Below are 25,111 nucleotides of genomic sequence, written 5' to 3' on the forward strand. Positions count from 1 at the left end.
GCTTAAGGTGCCGAGCTGGGGCTCGGGCTTGCATGCCTTAGTGAGTTAGGGCTTGAGGTGTCGAGTCAGGGCTCGGGCTTCGGACTTCCATGCCTTAGTGCGTAAGGGCTAGAGGTATCAAGCTGGGGCTGGGGCTGGGGCTGGGGCTGGGGCTTGGGCTTGCATGCCTTAGTGCGTAAGGGCTTGAGGTGTCGAGCCGGGGCTTGGGCTTGTATGCCTTAGTGCATAAGGGCTTAAGTTGCTGAGCCAGGGCTCGAGCTTGCATGCCTCAGTGTGTAAGGGCTTAAGGTGCCGAGCCTGGGCTCGAGCTTGAATGCCTTAATGCGTAAGGGCTTGATGTACCGAGCCGGGGCTATGGGCTTGCGTGCCTTAATGCGTAAGGGCTTGATGTGCTGAGCCGGGGCTCGGGCTTGCGTGCCTTAATAAGGGCTTGAGGTGCCGAGTCGGGGCTCGGGCTTGCATGCCTTAATGCATAAGGGCTTGAGTTACCAAACTAGGGTCTGGTTTTGATAGTGTCGAGCTTGAGCACGGTCTTATATGATGTTGAGCTGTAGCTCGATCTTAGATACTGCCGAGCTGTAGCTTGTCTTTATGCCTTAGTTGTTAAGGTCTTTGTTTCTTTATAAGAGCCAGATATTTGGGAGAAGCTTCATAGTATATTGATGTGTGGTATGCACTTGGGACAAATACATTGCTTCGAAATAGAATCTAATTAGCTCCGTGAATAAAATTGAATAACTGAGATATGGAAGCTAAGGTGCTGACAATATAAAATCTATAAGACTTACACCTAATCGATGGGATTTCAATGCAATCTATTGATAAAATTGTTTACTGATAAAAGTGTCTACTGGCCTCAGTGACTGGGACAGCAAGCTACTGTGCTACTGGCTCGACTTAGGTCAAGAGGCTTTCATCTCGACGATCAACAATTTCTACTGTACAGGGCTCGAGCATGGTTTCTTGACAGATTTTATGAAGTTTACATAGCATTCCTAGGATTCTTTCTGGCTGGACTTGCATTCACCAATTCCATTACTGGCGGAGAATTTGACTTTCATGTGCTTAGTGGACACAATCGCCCTAAGGCCATTGAGACCAGGTCGGCCAAGGATTGCGTTGTAGGGTGAGGCGATCTTGGCAACCATAAAAGAAACCATGGTAGTGGCTATCTGAGCTCCTTGTCCGATGGTTATGGGCAAGTCTACAACTCCTTCCAGCTCTGCTGGTGTGCTTGAAAATTCGTACAAGGGTCCTAGAGCTAGCTTTAGGGTCCCAGTGCCAAACCCTAGTTTTGTGAAGGCTTCGTAGGACATGAGGTCAACAAAGGCTCCTATGTCCACTAGGATCCTATGGAAGGGTTGGTTTGCCACCACTATTTGAACTACGACAGCGTCGTTGTGAGGCCAGTTCAACTCTTCCAAATCTGTGTCAGAGAACGTAATGAATGGATCTATTATGAAGGCTTTGACAGACTGTTCCGTGATGCATACGAACCGCACGTGGGCTTTGGTTTTTCTGACTGATTCTGTCGTGGGTCCACCCATGATTGTTAGAATAGTTGGACCCACAGGCTGGTTATCATAAGCGTCAGCTCGGTCTGTGGTTGTTTCCTTAGATGGCTCAGCCCTATCTTGGCTCAGCCTAGCATCATCTCTCCTCGGCTCAGGTCAGTTCTCACCATATTTCTGCTTCAAATACTTGTTGAGATATCCAGCCTTGATGAGCTCATCAATTTCCCTTTTCAAAGAATCGCAGTCTTCAGTGTCATACCTATGGTCTCGGTGGTATCGACAGTACCTGTTGGGGTTCCTCTCCTCTGGTTTAGCCGTCATTAGCCTAGGCCAACGAAAATACTTCTGATCCTGGATCTCTAAGAGCAGGTTTGTTCAGGAATGATCAAGTTCATGTTGCTCGGGTTCATCAGTGTCAAGTGGCCAATCTGCTCTATTCTTTTTCGGCTTGCATAAATCGTCCCTAGGCCTCAGAGTCCTTTTCTTCTCCTTCTCTGACTGATCACCCCTGTCAGCTATCCCTCTGGCGGCCAGGACTTCCTCCATGTTGGCGTATTGATTGCATCATCTTAACGGCTCGGGCATTGTTTCTGGCAAGTCAAGAGCCAAAGACTGGACCAGATCAGGGTGCATTATCCTGTTGCACAATGTGCTATATGCCACTCCTTCCGGTAGGTTTTTTACCTCCAGCGTCGCCTTGGTGAATCGGGTAATGAACTCTCTTATAGTCTCTCTCGCTCCCTGTCTCATGTTCATCACATTTTGTGTAGTTTGCTTCTGCTTCATACTTGCTTGAAAACGTGTGAGGAACGGTATTGCCAGCTCTTTATAGCTGCGGATGGATCGTGGCCGTAAGTTCAACATCCATACCAACGTTGCTCCTTTTAATGAGGCTACGAAGGCTTGGCAAAGAATGGCGTCTGACCTACCATGAACCGTCATTGCCGAGCTGTAATACAACAGATGATCATAGGGATCTGTGGTGTCGTCATATCCATTGAAGACGAGTATCACAAAATTTAAGGGTAGCTCAGCATCTATCAGTTCATCGGATAGTGCATTATGGGCCAGAGTTACAGTTATGTCGGTTGGGTGCCTTTGCCTCTGCATTCCTTCTACTTGCTCAGTGAGGTGCTTGATGCGGCTCTCCAGGTCATCCCTTCTCACCTCACCTCGGCTCGGTGATTCGGGGATCGTCGTACCCTTTCACCTCTTATGGGGCTTCTTCCTGGGCTTTGGTGACCACCAGGCTGATCCTGGCCTTGCCATGGTGCACCATTAGTTGGCTTGATGGGCGAGGTCTGACCCCCATGGGGTTGATCTTGCCATTCTTCTCTGTGCGGATGCGCGCCTCTAGTGAGTCTTTGAGGTGATAGCTGGAGTCTTCCTACCCGGGGTGTGGATCTATAGGCATAATGTGTCTTTGGACTCCAGTGACGCGTGGAACGGTGAGCTCTTTCGTTCTGGGTAGGAACAGGACCTTGCCTGCACCCCTCGGTAGGAGAGCTGGGTGGTACCGAGTGAATAGTACGTGACGTTCTGGCGGACCCCCTCTTTGCTATTGATTAAGGGGTGACACTGTTGTCAGGAGATTCATCATTGAGTTGTCTGCCCGTAACGGCCTAGGCGACTGAGCTGAACTAGTCTGTGGCACTGGAAGTGCCGAGCCGAACTGATGTATGAAGGTTAGCACCAGTGCGTTTGTCGCTAACACCTGTAGCTACAGGCTCTGCATCTGCTCTTCCATTTTGGGTGAGTTACCCGGGATGATGGGACATGGCGAGATAGCTGAGAGTTCTGCACGTGCTAATCCCCCTCTCCCTGGGCAACTTGCGCATCAGGCATGGTTTGCTAGGGTCCTTGTGGATGGGTCTCTGCTGGGACATTCTCTTACTCTGCCATTGCTGGTGAAGGGGGACGTCCAAATGGTAACTCGCGGGTGGATATTACTCATGTTGTCGTATAAGAAATGACCTTCTCACTCCTTAATTGTATTGGTCCAATGTGACTTTTTGTAACCGTTTCCCACAGACGGCTCCAATTTGATGCGGCAAAAATTGACTGGATGATCTTCCCTGTAGCTCCTGGTGCTCCAGCTGACCTGCACAGAAGATATGATAGGGGAGAGCCGGGCTGACTTGACGAGGGACTCTCCGATGCCTAAGTCAGATCTTTCCACAGCAGATGCTCAAGAGAGTTTTTCCAGTAAAAGGAGTGAGTGATCGATCCCCTGTGACGGAGGCTTACCTTGGTATTTATAGGCTACTGATGGAGAGAGAAGAAGGGGCATTTGTGGAGAGTCCAGTTTAGGCGTAGAGTCCTTGAGGGGAGTGACACTGTGATTCTGAGAATATTATGGGTTCCAGGATATATTATGGGAATATTCTCCATTGATCTCGGAGGTGTAAGTCGTGAGAGGGGTGAACGCCTCTGATGACGTGTAGTGGATAGAGTCATGCCCCCATGATTAGGGATCACGTCCCTTGAATGTAGAAGTGGATGTGTGCACGTTTCTGAGTGCATTACTTGACTGTGTCGAGCCAAGGTGACAGGTTGGTCAAGCCGAGGTGACTGGCAGCACGGCCTGATGGAGGGCCGAGGTGGCAGCACAGCCTAATGGAGGGCCGAGGTGGAAGCAAGGACTGATGGAGGGCCGAGTTGGAAGCACGGCCTGATGGAGGGCCGATGTGGCAGCACGACCTGATGGAGGGCCGATGTGGCAGCACAGACTGATGGAGGGCCGAGGTGGTAGCACGGACTGATGGAGGGCCGAGATAGTGGGTCAGTCCTATTCAGGTTTGCATACACGCTTCAGCCGTGCTGAGGAAATTGACATATTTTGCCTCATCAGGTAGAAATAGTAATCCACATCCTCCCTCTCTCCTTCATCAGAGGTCAAAGTGACAGTAGTGTATAAACAAAACCATGCACAAAACCATTGGAAACAAATGGCACGAGAGAAATTAAAGATGTTTCTTATCGGACCATCCTGGAAGGGTTCTTTAAGGCTACGTTTGGTTGCAAGGGCAAAGGGAAGGGAAGGAAAGGGAAGGGAAGTGAAGGGAAGTGAAGTGAAGGGAAGGAATTTATTTTTCCCTTTTGAGTTGTTTGGTTGCAAGAGAAATGAAGTGAAGTGATACCATGACTATCGTTCATATCTCCATACTCTGTCTTAAGCAAAACCCCATTGTTCCTCACCACCGCACAAGAAGGATACCTATGGCCGTTGGAGTCTATGGCACTTGCTAAGAGAATGCTCTCCTACTACTATTTGGCGCATCATAGTTCTACAACTTAGTGTGTAGACAATCCCAATTAGAAACAATAGATTGAAGAGCGTATGAAAAACCCTTTTCGTCGTAGTAGCAAAGAAGATCCTTCAAGCCAACATTAACCATTCAAAGCTTCTAAGAAGAAGAAAGGAAACAAAAAAAAGATTGAAAAGAAAGGGAAAGGCCATCATTGGTTCCATGGGCTTTATTTTTTCTTCCTATTTTTGTAGAGAAATAAAAAGGAAAATTTTAATATATAAGTGAAATTTTTTTCACATGTAAAATATATTTCCCTTGCAATCAAACATCTAAATTTATTTTTTAAGTGAACAAAATTTCACTTTACCTCAAAAATTTGCATTCACCTGGCAACCAAACAAAGCCTAAGTAAGTCTTGGTTCTGCAAAATGGTATGTTCATAGTTGTAATTTGTGTGGATGGGTGGACCCTATTTCCCTAGCTTATCAATTAAGTTCCACCCTAATCAAAGTTTGCCATTAAACAAAATCAAGTAACATGGAGAGGTCGCACAGTGAAGAATGAAAGACTAACAAATTAATGAAAAAAAACATACGTCGGGGTATTTTGATTGAAGGGAAAACTACATGATGGTGTGATTCTTGTGCCTGAACACATGTTGATGCTGCCGAATGTGTTCTCATTGGCCTTTATACAGGTGTAGAGATGTGATCAAATAGTAAACTCCTGTCCTAAAGGATGTTAACTTGAAACCGAAATCGTTTACCGAAATCAAACTAAATCGTTACATCGAAACCATGAAACCATTTATTAAATGGTTCAGTTTTGGTTTTAAATTGAAACCATGATTCGGTTTTAGTTTGAAAGTTGAAACCGTTTAAATAAATCGTTAAACTGATTAACATATACACAATAAGTTTAAGTCATTCAATGTTAAGTTTACATATATTTCAATAAAAAAAAATTAAGTTTATGATAAAAATCTATTAAAAAAATATATATAACAATAAACTATTCAATTCAATGTTACAATTTACATCAATTTTTTCTATAAATTTTAAAGATAAGGAAGTTGTTTGGATAAAAATTTATAAAACATAAGAAAACCGTTTAAAACAGTTTAAACCGAAACCATTTATAAATGGTTTCGATTCTCATATATGAAATCGTTATTAAATGATTCGATTTTGATTTTACCTACAAATTCTTGCATCAAACTAATCGAACCATTTACACCGGAACCAAACCAATTAACACCATTATCTTATCCTTGACTGAATTTATGTTTTGATAGTTAACACAAGACCAATCCGGATTATTCTCTCAAATCTATTAATAACAATTGTCAACCCACCTCTCCTTTTTAGCCGAAATAGAAAGCTCCTTTAGGGTTTTAGGTATCAATATCAATGGATTTGAATCAGTATTAGTTGCTATTGACTCCAATATGTCGTTGGTATCAACAACTTTTCTGAATTTCGCAATGTATTTTGTATCGGTACTGGAGGTGAGGATAACCCTGACCTCGCTACGCCCTGATATAGATGGGTAATTGGTCGTGCCCCTTACGACCAGACATAGATGAACATGAAAAGAATACTATGCCCTGATTGATTCTTACTTTTGTCCTCCAATTGGCAAAAAAAATAAATGAAAGAAAAAGAGATCGACGAGGGAAAAATTACCTGTAAATAAGGATTTAAATGGATAGTCGAAATCCGAATTCACATTCGTATTCATTTAAGGGTATCCAGAATAAAATCCAAATTATCCAAAAAATAATTATTCGATCCAATTAAATAATCGATTAATGATTTTGAGGGTTTCTTGAAGTTTAAATATGCTATAGAGAATGAGAAAAATAGTTAAATCAACTTAGAAAGATGGATTAAAAGTAAATTATATTCACTGGGGAGGAATGTCTAGATTCTATAAGTCAATGAGTAAATGGGTAATTGAAAATCCGAATTCGATCTGTATCTATATTCATTTAAGATTATCCGAATCCAATCAGAAAATATCCGAATCCAAATACATCCAATTCGAATTCGATCCGTATCTGATCCGTTTATATCTCTACCTGTAAAACGCGCCGTCAACGTCCCGTCTCCAAATCTACGATAGGTCGAACGGAGGTTCATCCTTGCACAAATTTCATTATTATACACAAAAACAATACTCTGATCAAAAACCAAAAACCTCTACTCGCCTCTTTTCCCTCCCTATTCTCTCTCCGTCACTCTCGAGTCTCGACACACACGCACGTCGCCGGTGGAGGTGTGTGTCCCTGATTTTCCCTCCTTCTCCGGCGAAAATGCCGGCGTCGGCGTCCACAAACCGACCACAGGATCTCATCGTCCGCCTGAACTCGAGCGAGGGAGAGGCGAAACTAAAAGCCCTAAGAGAGGTGAAGAACCAGATCATCGGTAACAGAACCAAGAAGCTTTCTTACATCAATGTCGGCGCCGTCCCCACCGTTGTCGGAATCCTTGCTAGCGCCGCTGTATCTGACGTTCCTCTCTTAGTCCAATCCGCCGCCGCTATCGGCAGCTTCGCGTGCGGTATCGACGCCGGTGTCAAGGCGGTTCTCGATAGCGGAGCCTTCCCTCACCTGTTTCGCACACTCTCTAATCCGGATGCTAAGGTAATTCTCATGCATTTTGCTATAATTGACATGCTCTGTTTTTCATGGCTTCCTTTTGAATGTTGACTATTGAGTCTGTATTCTTTTGTAGATGAATTAATGATCCGTTAGAATTAGAATCAAATTGATAATTATAGCATGTGATGTTGTATGTGGTGGTGCCTTCATATCAATTATCTGGTTCTATAGTTTCGTAATTTAGCGAGATGAAAGTATTTACTAACAGTGCATTTTTTTTTTTTGGTAAATACTAACAGTGCATGTTGAAATTATAAAAGTTTATTCTGTATATGTAAATTTAGTTCCGGCGTTTACTTTTTATTGGAATTAAGTGAAAGTGTTGAAATTTCCTGCTGTGATATCATGTCACAATCTCTTTCTATTATATAACATTGTTGGAAATCTAGCATTCATATTGGATATGCAATTTGAGAGCATTGGTGGCAAACCTATCAGGTATTGACTTCCCTGCATCTTATTTCTGATAACTGTATTCCTCGTAAAGGATTTTGACAAATGAAGTTTTCTCTGATATGCTTCCTACCATGTGAAGGGTGGTCTATTACCTTTGCATGTAACACTGCGATACATTGGTTGGAGATATTGGAGTCCTTGTACTAGAACATTGTTAAACGTGTTAGCAAGCCCCATTAGGGCTTATCGGATTTCACTATGCGGCTCACATTGATTGAACCTTCTGGGTTTCCTATTTGTGTAAATCATATTAATGTCAAAATTTGGAAATATTTCATTTAGCCATCCAAAAGGCAAATATGATGTAGACCATTAAGAAAGAGGCCTTTCACTTGGATTTAATGCGGAGATGAACGTTCATATAGGTCATTTTTGGTTCATTCCAATTTAAAGTGGAAGAAGCCCTACGGGAGGAAGCTAATATTTCCCCTTATTTGACTTGCAGCCAGCTGGGGGGGGGGGCTGCTGTAGTCCTACAGCCCTTGCTCTGCATCATGGGATTTATAACCGAATCACTAAGCCCACATAGCAAGACTTGTTGCCAATAGTTATTCAAAGAGGAGGGTAACACATTGAAATGTTTCAATCAGCTTGTGGAAGAAACTGTTTTAACCTTGGAATAACAAGTTGTATTTCTAGCATGTTCAAACTGTGGAACCTACATTTGAATATTCAATTGTTTTCTTAAGATTGCTGAATTTAATTTTTTATGTTCTGTAGAAGTTCATACTTAGGAGACTCATAGAAAGATTAAGAGCCAAGAAGGATCTCCATTGGTCTTTATGGATCTAGAAAAAATCTATGATAGTTCTTAGAGAGCTAATTTGGCAAGTACTAGAGAAGAAAAGGGTGTCGAGTAAATATTTATATATTTAAAGATATGTATTAATCCCAATCACAGTTGGGTTACACCAATGTTCTGCTCTAAGTCCCTATTTGTTTGCACTCATTATGGATGATCTAACCAGGCACATCCAAGACTCGGTTCCGCGGTGTATGCTATTCGCTGATGATATTGTTCTGATAGATGAAATTGTGGATGAGATTAATACTAAAATGGAGCTTTGGATATCAAGCTTGGAATCAAGAGGATTTAGGATAAGTAGGACGAAGACCGAATACATGATGTGCCCCTTCAGCCAATCTAGAATAGGGGAGGGAGTGGTGAAATTTGGGGAATAGGAACTACCCCAGAGTGAATGTTTTAAATACCTAGGGTCCATCATTGTCAAAGAAGGAGACAGAGATGATGATGTTGCTCATAGGATTAAAGTTGGGTGGATGAAATGGCGAGGTGCATCAAGAGTGCTATATGACAAAAGAGTGCCTATTAAGCTCAAGGGAAAATTTTACAGGATAGTTATTCGACCAGCTATGATGTATGGAGTGAAGTGTTGGGCAGTCAAGAAGAATACTTTAAATAAAATGAGTGTAGCGGAGATGAGAATGTTGAGAGGGCTGTGCGGGAAGACCAGGAGAGATAGGGTAAGGAATGACTGTATTAGAAACGATTTGGGGGTTGCACCAATCCAGGACAAACTCTGTGAGAGTCGGTTGGGTGGTATGACCATGTTCAACGGAGACCTATAGATGCCCCAATAAGGAAGACTAACCAAATTTATTTTGTGGGAGGCAGAAAATGTAGGGGTAGGCCTAAGATCACTATTGACGAAGTGGTTCGGAAAGATATGCAAAGGATAGGGCTCGATCCTAGTATGACTTTAGATAGAGTTTTGTGGAGGACAAGGACCCGTGTTGCCGACCCCTTATAGGGGATGTTCCCATAATGCGTCTTTCTCTACTACTTTACCGTCTTCTCTTATCTCAATTTTCCTCATTTTTGACCTGCCTTTTGGGTTTTTTTTATTTTTAATATCGGATCCATGTAGCCGACCCCATTTAATTGGGATAAGGTTATGATTGTTGTTGTTGTTGTATGTATGTGGACGTGGTGACTAGTGTGAAAACTGTGGGAGGCCAAGGTAGTGAATTTTTCCCAATTACAATTGGGATACATTAGGGATCTACCTTAAGCCCTTTTTGTTTTGCTTATCATGGATGATTTAAATAGGAACATTCAAGATGAGTTTCAAGGGTGTATGCTCTTTGTTGATTATATTATTTTGGTGGATGAGACACAAGCTGGCATTAACGCTAAGATGAAGTTATGGGGATCAACTTTGGAATCTAGAGGTTTTAAGATAAGTCGAACGAAGAGTATATGATGTGTAACTATAGTCATACTACAATGGATAATGAAATGGTTAAGATTGAGGAGAGAGAGGTATCGCAAAGTGATCATTTTTGGAATCTAGAGTCAACCATAAGTAAAGAAGGTGATATTGAGGATGATGTTTCACAGAGGATTAAAGTGGGATTGATGAAGTGGAGAGGTGCGTCTTAGGTGTTGTCTGACCTACGTATTCCTTTGAAGCTTAAAGAAAAGTTCTATAAGACAATTGTTAGACCAGACTATGATTTACGTGGTAGAATGTAGGGCATATTGATAAGCTATCTGTAGCAGAGATGAGGATGTAAGATGGATGTGCTGCAATACTAGGAAGGATAAAGTAAGGAATGACCATTAGAGCTAATTTGGGTGCTGCCTTGATTTATGATAAGCTTTTAGAAAGCCGTTTGAGGTGGGATGGTCATATGCCACGGAGGTCTGGGGATGCGTTGGTAAGGAGGAGTGAGGTGTTTCAGATTGAAGGAGCTAAAAGAGCTAGCGGCAGGCCTAAAATGACCATAGGAGAAGTTGTGAGGAAAGAAATGCATAGTCTAGGTCTTGTCCCAAATATGACCTCAAATAGATCTGATTGGAGGATAAGAATCAATGTAGCCGACCCCATTTAGATGAGATTTTACTTATTTATTGACTTATTGTGTTTGTGTTATTTCCCTTTTACTTCTACTTTTCCTTTCTGCTGTCTTTGATCGGATCTATGTAGCCAACCCCATTAAGTTGGGATAAGGTTGAGTTGTTGTTGTTGTATTCTGTAGAAGTTCTTATGTATGAAAACTATATGCTGTTTTTTGTATAAATCCTATTTTTCTAGAGTGATTTTTTTGGGAAGTACTTATTTGATCTTTATGAAAATAGTTGTTGTATATGAAACCAAAAAAATGACAAAGTGACTCTTTGGATTGATACGAATGGTTTTAATATTGGCAGATCCTGATATGGATAATATGATCTAGATTGGGATCGGGTGATCCAATGTTTTAATCGTCTAATTCAGATTAACCCTGATCCGTGTTGAGAACATTTTTTTTTTAAATTTTAAATTTTAAATTTTATTTTTATTTATTTATTTATTTGCTTCAGATTTATCTGGTTGCAAGTGAAGGGAATGGAGGGAATTAAAATTTGTTTAGAATAGAAAATGGATTTTTTTTTTCTAAGCACTATTATATATCTAACTTGAAATATCGCTAAATATGGTAACTAAACTGTTAAGTGGATTCTTTATTTCCCTTTGACCCTATTCAAATCCAAGAAATTGATTACAAAGTGAACAATTTATTTTCTACATTTGTAGGTTTTTGAATTAGTTACACAACCTTTTTTCACTCTGTGTTTTTTTCTCTTGCATTCTCTTGCCACTCAAACATAACTTTAAGTGAATTAATTCCTTTGTGAACTTATCACATAATCACCTTTCTTTTTTCTTACATTGTATCTGATGTAAATGGGATGACCTTTTGTTTCTATTCTTTTCAGGTTGTGGATGCTAGTGCCCGTTCCCTGAGAATTATTTTTCAGTCAAAATTGGCGCCAAAATATGATTTCCTTAAAGAGAAAAACATGGAGTTCCTTCTTTCACTTCTGAATAGCGATAATGAGAATGTTACTGGACTAGGTGCAAGCATTATTATACACTCTTGTGAGACAAATATAGAGCAAAAAGCATTGTGTGATGCTGGAGTTCTACAGAGGCTTTTCTATCTGCTTGAAGGTTCTTTAAACCAGAGGGATGCTAGCTTAGATTCAATAGCTGCTATTGTCAAGAATAATTCTAACATCATCGCAAAGTTTGTGGAACTCAAGGGTGGAACAGCTTTGAGTACTATAACTGAGTTGACAAAGGACAGGAACCCCCGTACAAGACTGCTTGCCTGCATTTGCTTGATTGTTATAGGAAATGCTTTCCCTTGCTATCTTCAAGACATCAGAACAAAGACCAAGTTGATCTTAATCTTAGTTGAGCTTCTTGAAGAGCCTGATCAGGTTGGGGATGAATCTTCATTTGCTTTGGCAAATCTAATTGCAGACAAGGAGGATTTGCAGAAACTGGCTTTTGAGGTTGATGCTGTTGATAAACTTTGCAACTTCTTACATAAAGGTCCGATACAAGTCAAACGTCTACAAGGAATATTGCTAGCTTTAGGTGAACTATGCTCAAAGATGGAAATCTGCAGGTCAAGATTTCTCTCATTGCAGGTTTGTTACTTCACAGGAGGCATTAACATACACGTGTTTAATTACTAGTTTTCGTCAATGACTCCTGAATAATCCGTTGATGCATCTTATTCCTCCTAATTAAATAGTTCAATCATGTAATGCAATGTTGCATTTGTGCCTTGAAGACCAATTGAGGACTGAGAAATATGGATTTTACCTCCCATTGCATTTGGCTGAACAACCAATAGTTCTTCATATTATTTAGTTTGGAAGCTTGTTATGTCCACTTTCAGGAACTGTTTTATTCGCATTGATGTTGATCTTTTGAAAAGAGATACGAAACTGATTGAAGTTGACCGGGAAGTGCCAGTTTCCATCCCAAAACAATTATAGTATTTCTTTTTTAGTGAAAGCATTTTTTTTTTTTTTGGATAGTTTTTTCTGTGAAAACAGTTGTATTGGTATTATGTAGATTAGTTTACTTCACATTGTTTAAATCAGATGGTGGGTCCATTTTGTCAATTAATTTTCGTGATACTAGAAGATTGCGTCAATTTGTGAACATGGACCAGCTATTGAAGAAATTGGGGTATGAGCTATGGATTGACTAGTACAATTACCAGATTGATTTTACCTGTTTTAGATTTTCATTTGGAGGTCTTTGAAAATAAGATATGAATAGTTAAAATTCTGTAGGAAATTTTTATTAAGTCTTGGGTTATAAATTTGAGTGCTTGTTGAGTTGATTTAACAGACCAGAGGATTAGGGATCGACCATTGAAGTACCAGATCAAACTGAGCATGCTTGACCTAGTTCTACCTTCTGAAACCAAGTTTTTTCTCTGCCACTCTCCTTTCATCTCAAAGAAGAGAATGACACTTCTTAAAATAAGACCTGACTTTTCTATCACCTAAAAAGACCCTTATTTTCTTAAGTCCATTCATATCCTTTATTTATTTATTTATTTTTAGTTCCAGAAAGCCCTCCACTTCTAAACTTCAATTCCAGTTTGGCCCCCTCACTTGTTAATTTACATATAAGGCATTTGACTGTTATAGAAATTACAGAATTGCCATCAATCCTATTATTTGATTTGTTTGTCACTTGGGTGGGCCCAGTTTTCGAACCCTGGATTGCATCAATATGTATGGCAGTATACTGAATAAACTTTTCTCCTAAAGTTATTGTCCCTCTGAATTAATTAATAATTCCATCTTTTAAAGACTCAAAGAATGTGATTGACCTACATTTACTATACAGACAAGCGGACAACTAAATTTTCTGCTGGAATATGTTTATATGCAATTATGCATGCATAATCAACTTGTGAATTGTGACTCATTGTTATGAATTGTCTAGGTCTTGAATGTGGTAACAGAGGCACTGAATCATGATAGTCTGGATGTGCGTATTGCAGCTTGCATCTGTATGAGAAATGTTTCTCGTTCAGTCAAGGTTAGTAATAGAATTGCTGATTTGTGATTTTAAAACTCTGGTTTGGTTTGCTATAGACTTTGCTAACAGGATGTTAATCAGAATCTGAGTGCAGGTCGTTTTATGAATGAAATGATCGTCTCCTCTCTGCTGCAACTTTTGAATGACCCTTCTACGTCAGTCCAGGTTTGGTTTTTTGATTACATTCCATTTTGAGTAATTTGGAAAACTATGGTCTGCTTGAGGTTGCATAATGACTAAATTTATTCCATCACTTTCTCGAGGCATAACCTTGAGTCAGTTACCTATGCGTATTGTCCATTGCCAAATATTAGAAATTAAAATCTGCAATGGTTGAAACTGCATTGCTGTGATGAATGATTCAAAAAAAATATGTCATGGAATTTGATTAAATTTCTCTATCAGATCGAGAACTCGAGGAGGCATCACTCGGTGATGGTATTCACTAAAGATCCTTCTATGTTCTTTTATTGTGGACTCAAATAAACTGCTTGGGATAGCTCATTTAAAAGGTTGTATCTAATTGTGGTTTTTAGTAGGTTGAGTAGTTTATGAGTTTGTTAGTTCTGTTTGTCACTCATATAGAAATTGTCTGTCTAGGAATTAGTTGAGGAGGAGTTTCTATTTCTCAAAACATTGCCAATATAAAGGCAAGGGGCGTGGTTAAGCTGTATAGTTGAATTGTTATTTATTTAATCAAAGCTGAGTTGTTGCTCTACCTTGCTGCTCTTATGGTTGTTGACCTTGAAGTCTGGTGCTAGTTGATGCTTGCACTAAACCCTTGGAAAGGTAGCTCAGCTAGTTATCCTCCTCCTATTCTTGTTAGGTGTAACCTACACACCAAACTCACACGCCTTAGCTGATTTGAGATAGTTTCCTGCACTTATTTTTCTATCCACTTGTCACAGAACCCATTACAAACCCTGCAAACCAACTTCTACCTTCACAAGACCCTAGTTTACCTCAACCATCTTCATCTTCATAAAATGCTGACACCATTTCATCCTAAACCCATAGCTTCCCTTGACCTTTTATCCTTCTCCGAACATAAAACAATGGCATTTCTCTTCCTTCTTAACCCTAACAGATCACAATCATAATGTTTCGCACCTATGTCCGACACTGTGTAAGCTAATGAGTATGCAGAAAATGTAATATTTGTCATGCCTGAGTTGTATTGTTGCCGTGTCCGGGTAACGTACTTTTTTTGAGAGGGTAATAGTGCTTGATTCTTAGTGTAGGCTCCTTGTTGTGGGGACTCCATTCCTATTTCCGATGGAGTGGATAAATATTGAAGATCCATTAGAGATTTACTTGTCTTGGCCCATGGGCTCTTTATGTTGCCGGGGTGTTGATCTTGTGAAGTGGAGTTCCATCTTTATTGTGTTGTTGCAAGAACCTGTTACACCTATTACAGCAGATTTACTAGCCAGTTTAGGCCCACTTAATTGAGCCACATACTTAGCAATGTTTTTTTTTTTAAGGATGAATAAATAATTCATTACCAAGAGAGGAAAGAATATACAAGGGAAAAGGGGAGGGGTGTAGGGGAAGGCCGTGGCCAACAAAACAGGACATAGGCCAACAAAACAAGCCTTGGCAATGCTATTTGGTATATATTTGAAAGTAAGTCACTAGTCAACTAAACTACTGATATGCTTCATGATTCCCTGAAGCTTTCCTAAAGCATCCATCCTTCCGTGATAAAGGTTCCTGTATTTTGTATCCTCATAGCTTTTGCAAAAGAAGCCCCATCCCTCTCAACCATCACCTTTGCCTCTTGTGCCAAAACTGCATGATTGAATTGTTCTCCTGCAATGTAAAGTATAAGCACCACTATGAGATCCAAATATATGACTTGTAGATTCGCTTGAATCTGGTCTACTGAGTGCAAATGAAAAAATCTTAATGTAAGCTGCAGCATTTCATTAATATCTAATTGGGGAACTTAGAAGATTACATATTTGATTTGCCTCAATAATCTGTCCAGGTTGCAGCTCTTGGTGCTCTTAGCAACATTGTGGTTGATTTTACAAGACATAAGTCTACTTTTATCCAGTGTGGAGGTGTGAAAGAGCTTCTTAGGCTATCAAAGTCAATGGATTCTTCCCTGAGGTTACATTCTGTTTGTGCTTTAAGGAACTTGATGTTTCTTGCGGATAGAACTCACAGAGAAGACATTTTTCTGGAGCTGACATCATCCACATTGGCAAGCCTGATCTGTGGTAAATATGAAACTCTTTCACCATTTTATTTCAAATCCAATGCCTATTTGATTTTGATGTATTTCAGGACATATATCTCTATGGCTGCATTTATACTGCAGATCCAGAGCCTCTTATCCAGGAGCAATCTATTGCACTTGTACGCAATCCTTGTCCATGGATGTATCAACTGCATTGAGCATGTGTTAGCAGATGATGGTATCATTATAAATGCTGTTGGAAGGCAATTGTGGAGTGCTTTGAAATCAGAAGTCTGCATACAGGTGAAGACTTTACTTTTTAAAAATTGGGGGCGGGGATGTGGTTGCTATCAAGTTATTAGTTATTCTTATCAAGAATTTGATGTTTATGAAGGCACTATGGTGGTGGGAGACAAAGAAGGAAACCTCTTTCTTCCATGAGTGTCAGTTTTTGTTTCTGAATTCTGACGAATTCTGCAATCCTTCTCATTAGGGAATGTACATGCTAAGTAATGTTGCAACTGGGAATGAGTTCCACAAAGACGCAGTTTTGCATCAACTCGTTCCATCCAAAGCCAGTGAATGCTCACAATCATTTGTAATAAAGTTTTTGCAGAATAATGACAGTAGGCTACGCACTGCTGCTGTTTGGTGTGTTGTAAATCTTACTTTTCCTAATTGTCATGGTCCATCCAATCGTATCAAGAGACTACGAAATGCAGGCATAATTTCTCAAATAAAGAATATGGTTAATGATCCCTCCCTGGATGTGAAGGTGTCTCCATCATATTTTTGTTGCTCATAGGAACACATTTTCTATTTGCTTTCTTCAATGAACTAATTGTTATGACGTATGCTTATTATTTGTGACTGCAGTTTCGAGTACGAACAGTTCTGGAACAGTGTATGATATCTGGGAGCATCTAAAAGCTTGATCTTTTCCTCACAAACATTCACCCCAGAAAGTTGAGAAGATGATTTGGCTTTGGTCTGTGCTAGAGATTGGCCTGATTTTATGCGTGTATGACTGCTCCAAACCCTTTTACAGGCTTACAGTGAAAGGGTAGGCTTCACTTTTACAGATACAAGTTCATCATGTTCTGTGTAAAATGAATCCCTTTATTTATTTTTGCAGGACTTGTATGTTTTTCAGTTGCTAGTTTAAGCAATCGAGGAACTTGCTTGACTACTATGCAGTTTCTTGCTAATTAGGTTATATAATTGAGATCCCTGTATCTACTACATCCATGAATCTCAGATCTCATTGAATCGGATCTTTTTGTAACTATCCATCGTTGAACCGAGGTAACCCTGTTGTAAATATATAATGCTAAATGTGCTTTATTGCAATCAATGTTTATTAAACATGAGCATCAGATTAAATCCAACACTTGAAAGTCGAGTTGTTTCTATGGTCACAATTGTGCTCCATGATTATTATTATTATTATATAAAAAAAAAATGATAGCCCCGAATCTGGGATTCTTGGTCCTGTGTTTGGTTTCGTTCTTTCTCACTGTTGTTAAAGCTCCATCCCTTGTAGAAACACATATACCGTGATATACCATATATATATATATATATATATATATATATATATATTCGTTGACTGGTCAATGGTTGGGAGACCGGAGTCACCGGACCCAAGACTAAATCAGCTTGACCACGAGCATGGAACCTGCCCCCTCAAAAGATCATCGAGCACCCGACCAGTCTCACAGAGGTACCAACACCAATTACCGACTTTGACTCAAGATCATGGACCATGAGTGCTAACCTGGGTCAGACGGTTGCTTAACCCTTAGCCCTACCGTGGTCAGGCTAATGGTTGGAGGATCTTGCTATGGTTTGGTTAGCGGTTAGTGGACCTTACTATGGTTTGATTATTGGTTAGAGGATCTTACTATAGTTTGGTGAACGGTTGCGGTAAGTAACCCGGGTCAAGTTAATCGTCATGATCTCAGCCAGCTCAAGCACGACGGAAGAAGATCTCTCCAATAAGGTAAGGATAATAGAGCCTCTTGAGCAATGAGAAAAACCCATGCTACCTATATAAGGAAGTCTCGGCCATGGGAAAAGGGGTAAGATCTCAATCTACTGAACACTCTACGCAATAATAGTTCTAAGTCTGACTTAAGCATTGGAGCCTGATTCTAGAGCTCCTTCCGGGCCAGTCTCTAATCTGTGTTTTGCAGGTCTACACCAGGTGGAAACATGCAGCAACATACTGTATGTAAGTGTGTGCCTATTTTTTTTTCTTTCAAATGAGGCACTTGGAGGGAATCAGAGTGTCCAACCAGTGGTCACCAAAGAGTTCATCCATATAGACGCCATTGAGTGGGACCTTGATCAGCAATAGAGGAAACTCGTCCGTTGATTTCTCGCCCGCGACCCTAGAGAAATGCTGCCGTCTGATCGACAACGTTATGATGGAGACAAAGGACATGGGTAGCTTATTACGATTCCCTATCAGCATATGTGGGCCTGATCTCCAGGTCGCCTATTCCTAGATGTTCTTATTCTGGCATCAGGTTGCTCCTTCCACGCACGGGTTGGATCAAAGATCTACTGCTCTGATACCATTGATATAATCTTGTATGAATTTAATCCCATAAATCAGTTTACAAGGTGAGGGGACTTAAGATCATAGCAACTCACATCAATTCCTGTAAAAAAATGATATAAAATCAACCCCCATATGCTAATAGGGATTGTGACATAGTCTCAGTTACGTAGTAAGAAGTGAATTGATTAGTGGGTTAGATTTTTGGATTTTTTTACTCCATAATCCGGAAAATTTTTCGAATCACACTGAGAAATGCAGATGACAAGTCGGTTTACTTGCTTGGTATTTTTCTTCTCTAGTTGACCATATTGACATTTTTTTTTCCTCCGGTAATTATCATCTCTCATTTCCCTACTTTAAGCTTCTAGCTGGTTAATGTGGTTTAACCACCTCCCCAAAAAACAACAGTTGATCTATGTGGATTGTCCATTTCATGACCCGGATTCAAGGAAGACCCAATCAAATTGGTTAAGTTGGTATATGGTAGAAAAATGGCAGAAAACCTAGTTAATGATAATGAGCTTACCTGAAAGAAAATACAGATTTTGGGAGTTGAAAAGAACTAGCTTAAAATCAAACTAACTGTACCCACAAATGAAATGAACTGTTGGGGGAAGTCTCTGAAAAATTCAGAACACACTGTCTGTTCTTTTTCCTACCTTGGATGTATATTGGACATCGAGGACACATTAATTAAGTTAAAAATGAAAAAGCATGTAGTATAAGCTGAGGCTGTAGCAGTCCCCTGTTTAAAATCTTCAAAGATAGACACTAGGATCTGTTTGCTCCATATTGTTTAGACCTTGAACTAAAATTTTCTTTCTATAAGTATATACATATCAAAGAATACAGCTTACAATATTAATCCCTTTGGATGTGGAAAATAATTTTAATGGAAGCTCATTTGGGGACCTAATTAGTTGAACATAGAGAAAGATATGCTGATACATTAAGAACAACAAATTGACAGCAGCACTTGAAAGCCGAGTTCAAGGGTTAACCATCAGCCAATCTTTTCTGTGTTTGTGTCGTCGGATGGCCATATAATAGTTTCAATGAGTCGCTCACGCATCAACTCCAAGTTCTGATCAGAGATTTCTTTATATATTGCAGCATGGTCACATTTCTGAATCATCAAGACATCAATGAAACATTGGACAAACCTTATTTTCATGCTCAAAATCAAAGAAAAGCTCTTGATGCATATACCATGGTTTCGTGCATACCTTGACCCATTTGCCATACAGGTGAAGGCGAGTTACCATCACCCTTTCAGCGAGATCGTGCTTCTCCTGACAATAGTAGGGGTTCATAGTGAACTCTCTAATCCAAATAATATTGAGTTACCAGAATTCATTTAACTTAATACTACCTTTCCAAGGGTACGTATAAAACGCTTTCCGTCTCCAGGTTGATTTGATGCCACAAAACTATAGAAAAGGGGATGGAGCAGGATTTAGAAGAAAATAGCAAAATGAAATGAGAATTTAAACGATAGGATGCCTACATATGCAAGCCAAGGATGAATAATTTGACTTGGAACTAACTATGAAGTCATAAAAGCAGACTACCCTGAGGTATCAGGATGAATTCATAGATCATGAAAGATATCTAGCAATGTATTCATTGTAGTAAAAATCTTACTGACCACGCAATCTGCTGACTTGGGTAAGTTGAAATCAGTGTCATTGTTAAATCCTTTTACTTGTTATACATTTAACCATCTTGGTGCATATGGTTACAAGTCAAGCCTACAAGGCTTCCTAATATGCTATAAGAATGCAAAAACAGAAATAAAAAAGACAAGAACAAGATAATCAGAAAGCGGTTAATGCCTGCCCACAGAAGAAGGCTGCCAAAAAAAATAATATTACTATAATAATCCACTTACTCATAAAACCACCGGTACTTTGTTGGGTTCATCTCGTAAAGCTGGTTAAGAACAGTCCTTACAGCTTTGTATGTGAAATAGTTGAGTAATTGCTGCAAGTAAAGAAATCCTTTAATAGCATGAAGATAAACTATTAAAAACAGGATCAACTAAGTGAGCCGTCATGTGAGCAATAGCATACTCCCACAATTAGCAAGCTTGTAGTAACACTAGAGAGAACAGTAAAAGAAAAAAAATATAAGAAATGAGGCACAAAATTCAGCTGAAGCTTATTTTCCATATAATGTGACTTTGGCATATTAAACAACAGAGAAGTGGATGAAAGCCTGTCTCAAGATCATAGCTAAGTCAAGGCATGATTATCAATTTGTTTATTGGTCCAACCAGATGCATTTGGTCATGGATTTCCTTGGTTTTACAAGATATCAAATGCATGAGAAATCATCAAGCTGTTTGGTGACTTCGATGAAATTGATTCACAAGGCTGTCTGGGAACTTTCATAATGCTAAAACATTCCATGTACGGTTAAGCATGCTGGTCTGGGATCATTTCCAGGAGTGTCCCTGAAACTTTATAGCGGGAAAAAAAGAAGAAAAAAGCAGCAGAGAAGTTGTTGTTCAATATAGATACCTAGAGAAATAGGTAAAAGAATTTCCCACCCAAGATCTAATACTAGGTCCATTGTCATTGAACGCAAGTGCATCTTGCTGTGATAGAAATGAAGCTTGTTAGGGGCATCCTGAAAATGTTTGAGTCAAAACATGGATTCTGAATTAAGTTCCAAACAAGTGGATGCTCTAAAAGGGAGCGGGGGGCTAGTCTGGTTCCTCTAGTGTTTCTTCAAAGATTAGGTCTTTTTGTAAATTAAAGAAGTCATCAACAAGTGCAGGCTAATTTCCAAGCTCTTAATGTTGGTCTGTAAGTACTAGAAACCACTATGCATGCATTCGCCCGCATCACAGGGGATTTAATTAGAGATGATTTAGTATAATCTTGCTTCTTAATGTAATGAAACAAATATAAAAATAAAAAGTAATGAAACACATAGTATGTGCATTGTAAGTTTAACTGGAAGAAAAGAGAGTTAGGTTGCTTACGGCTTATCTTGGAGTACTAGTCAGTTGTCACCTAGGAGAGTTTTGCTGAAAACCCTTCAATATATAAGATCATCATCATCAAAGAGGCAGTTTGGAATATAGTTATTTCATCCTCATCCATTTCTAATGAATCAAGTGGTAAAGATAATGCACAACAAAACCTTTTAAATCTGAGCTAAAATATTTAGACTGTATCTGAGCAAACCCATCAAATTTCAGATTGAAAAGAAAGGGAAAGAAACATCAACAAAACCTTTTAAATCTGAAATAAATTAACAATTGTGTGAAATTAAGTGAAATTGGCTGTTTTAGATTAGTTTCTCACCGTTTTAACATCATCAAAGCTATCTTCATATTGTCCTGCAACTTCACTAACGATAACAAGACTTCGGCCCTTGTTCTGTTTCCTTAAATGCTGCCCATTCACAAATCGCGGAAATACTTTTGCAGGGAGACGCCACTCTTGCCATGCATCCACAAATGAGCTGCTCAGCTCCAACGATCCATGCCTTTTGAATTTCTTCCTTCCCATGAAATTTCTATACAACCCAACATCCCCTGCACTCTTAAAATTCATGCCAGATGATGAAAGAGAATCTAAACAGAGACATGGACATGTGTGGGAGTCGACAACCGCTGAACCCACCATTGATAAAGCTCCTACCATCCTTTCAAGTTTCAACCACTTAACCCAACAATTTTCTTCAAGAGATACACCAATATCTCTTCCTCAACACTGCAATTTATATCGAAATAAGAGACACCCACCAAGGGAAACTGCGAAATCAGTAATGGGTATCTGAGTAAATCGAAGAATAACGATTACAACCAGAGATTCGTGGAATAAAGCTGAAAAGAATTGCAGGTTTATAAGGGTTAGTGGAGGAAATGGAGGGAAAAAAGAAAGTAGTCTGAGGAATGAGGATCTCTCAACCCTCACCAGACGATTTTTATGAGGTCCAAATCTATCTACTCTTTCGAAACCTTCAGAAATTCACACGATAAAAGAGTCAACCAGCTTCAAAAAACAGAAGCTTCAACGGTACTACACTCCTGGACGGGTTTCGTGGCTCTTTTGCCGCGTGTCGAAATCTTGTTGACACTAAAAGTCGTGGAAGAGACTCCAACAGTTGCGAACTTTGAAACGTGAACGTACGGATATTGTGTTAGGCAGGAAAGGTAACAACGGAAATTAACATCATACGGAACTGTTTAGAGATTTTACGGACCGTACGGAAATTAACATCATACGGAAAATTATTTTTCTGTAAAATAGGAACATTTCCTTTTTAACATAAAATACAAACAAACACAAAATAGTAGAAAAATTTACATAGAAAAAAATTCATGTAAAATATCATTACGGAAAAAAAAAAAATCTGATCCTTAGGTTAGGTAGAAATTTTTTTTTTTTTGGAGGTAAAAAGATTGTAAAGAGGTCCACAACGTCAATGTGCAAATTCCTGTGAATTTGCACATGGCCTCTCACATCTTCCTTGTGGAATCCACTCTTTTTCTCACCAAACGTCATTAAAACCCTCCAAATGGATGATTTGATTTCCCACCCATCTCATTTGTAGGAAACTACAATTTGATGTCGTAACAATTCCTCTCCTTTTCTTCCATTATAATTGTAGAAATGTAATGGAAGGACCACTATGATATGCCTATAAAAAAATGCAGCTGATATTGCACCAGGTGGCCGGCCAATCAAAACTATTTATTAGGTTGACTAGTTAGGAGGATTCGACTCTTCTCTAATTTTTGATCCTCCAATTCTCTCCCTATGTGCAACATGTATATAATGGTCATCCAAGAGTTGTGGACGCTAGGGTTATTCAAACCCCATTTTTCCCTTCAAACAATCATTTAGTTGATTTTGAGATCCGGATCTGACCCAATTGAGGAATTTTCTCCTCTCGAACTGAACGATGAAGGAGGGAGAATGCTGCCCCGCACCCCCACCCCCTCCTTGTGCAATATGCTAGGCTACTGTAGCTAAATTAAAACAAATCGATTAATTATACTTATCCCAATCCAAATTCACAAGGAGCTTCCCCATTCTAATATAAAATCTATCGATCGAACATAGCTACGTTTCTTACATAAACACTTGTTCCTTTTGCTTCCCTTATATGTATTACACCATTTTTTTATACATCTTTGATGTGCTGTCTTTTGCCGTTTGCTTAAAAAAAATTTCCTCCATTATAACCGAATGAAAAATACATTCATATGGAGTCATTTTTATTCTCACAGACAAACTTGAAATTACCCCTCTTTTCATATTAATGATTATCTACAATGATTTACGGTTAATGATTCCCCTTCAAAGGAAACTAGTGCCGTTTTGTACATATATATTTACCAAAGGGAATAAGTTCTCATAGCCTATATAAAGGGTATGTAGCACCATTCGTATTCATCTCTCTCTCTCTCTCTCTACGTGAAATGATCTTTGCTGCCTTCTCATGTATTATATTATTTTGTAAGTAGGTAATGTGTCGTAACGGTGTTAATCGGTTTGATTTCGGTTTAAATGGTATGGATCGGTTTGGTTCATATTTATTTGACTAAAACCATAACCGCACTATTTGCTAAACGGTTCCACTTCCTGAAACTATGACCATTTAGTAAACGATTTCGATTTCCACGGTTTCATAGTTTTAAACAGTTTCGATTTTAGTTTATTCCATACAGTTTGTAAAACGGTTCACAATCGATTTGTTGTAACTTGCAACCATCTCTAAATTGAAGATCATAAGCTTATCCAAAAATAATTGACAACCACAAATAAGAGATTTTATATTGAAGATTGTATGTCTTATTTTGATAATCTAGTGCTATTTCTTTATATGGTTAGTCTCAAACATATAGAATTAATATCATATAACATCTAAATCCAGTCTTCTACAGCTTAAAATATTAAAATGACAGGTGCTTCAGCCAAAACACCACATCTGTGATAATAAATAGTAACATATATGGATTACAAGTTCATGATCTAAAACCTAAACTTGAACTGAATTGCAATAAATCATACAAAAGCAGGATTGACACTTAATTTAATTGTTAATTGTTATACGAATTACTGCCCCTACTTCATTTAATTGTTATACGGATTAATCGGATCGATTTAAACGGTTTGATTTAAACCGTTTCAATTTGGTTTGAAACTAACAGATTTCATGGTTAAAATTGATCTGACCCGTTTAACTAATCGGCTTGAAACTTGAAACCATAACCGCACCATTTGCTAAACGATTTTGCATTTTGGTATAAACGGATTGGTTCGATTTTAGTAAACGGTTTCGATTACAAATTCAAATCCTTAATGTGTCGAAGCTAAAAAGAAAATTTCTTAGGGCCATTCATCCCTTATTAGATGAAGATGAAAATAAACCCCAAGACCTAGGTTGTGTGTAGTATTAAAATAAATAAATAAATAAATAAAAATAGAACACTACCTAACAATGCAGGTACAGGCCAACATACACAACCAATGGGAGGGGCCATATAGGCATCTTTAGTGTGGTATGGGAAACCCTATTTTAAAATTTTGGTCGAAAAACCCTATATATATATTTTTTTTGGAGGGTACAAGAAAAACCCTATATTAAGTTGTAG

General features: G+C 39.1%; 1 protein-coding gene and 1 pseudogene across 1 annotated transcript; one reads left to right on the forward strand and one right to left on the reverse strand.

The window, feature by feature from the left end:
• The first annotated feature begins 6,845 nt into the window (after window positions 1-6,845).
• On the forward strand, window positions 6,846-17,305 carry LOC122090064 (annotated as a pseudogene).
• Window positions 17,306-19,212: 1,907 nt separating this feature from the next.
• LOC122088706 (chaperonin-like RbcX protein 2, chloroplastic) lies at window positions 19,213-22,473 on the reverse strand. Its single transcript, XM_042658027.1, has 5 exons — window positions 21,810-22,473; window positions 20,387-20,478; window positions 19,868-19,925; window positions 19,722-19,787; window positions 19,213-19,621 (listed from the first exon to the last, which is right to left on the reverse strand). Exons 1-5 carry the CDS (start codon window positions 22,149-22,151, stop codon window positions 19,499-19,501), a joined length of 681 nt encoding a protein of 226 aa, XP_042513961.1. The 5' UTR covers window positions 22,152-22,473; the 3' UTR covers window positions 19,213-19,498.
• Window positions 22,474-25,111: the final 2,638 nt, after the last annotated feature.

Source organism: Macadamia integrifolia, chromosome 9 (genome assembly GCF_013358625.1).
Source record: "Macadamia integrifolia cultivar HAES 741 chromosome 9, SCU_Mint_v3, whole genome shotgun sequence".
NCBI lineage: Eukaryota > Viridiplantae > Streptophyta > Magnoliopsida > Proteales > Proteaceae > Macadamia > Macadamia integrifolia.

Excerpts from the sequence above, each read along its gene's own strand:
- LOC122088706 (XM_042658027.1), bottom strand. The coding sequence starts at position 22,151 with ATGGTAGGAGCTTTATCAATGGTGGGTTCAGCGGTTGTCGACTCCCAC. Across the intron at positions 19,926-20,386 it reads AAGTACCGGTGGTTTTATGA|TTTTGTGGCATCAAATCAAC; the intron begins GTAAGTGGATTA and ends CCTTTTCTATAG. Across the intron at positions 19,622-19,721 it reads TGTATGGCAAATGGGTCAAG|AAATGTGACCATGCTGCAAT; the intron begins GTATGCACGAAA and ends TTGATGATTCAG.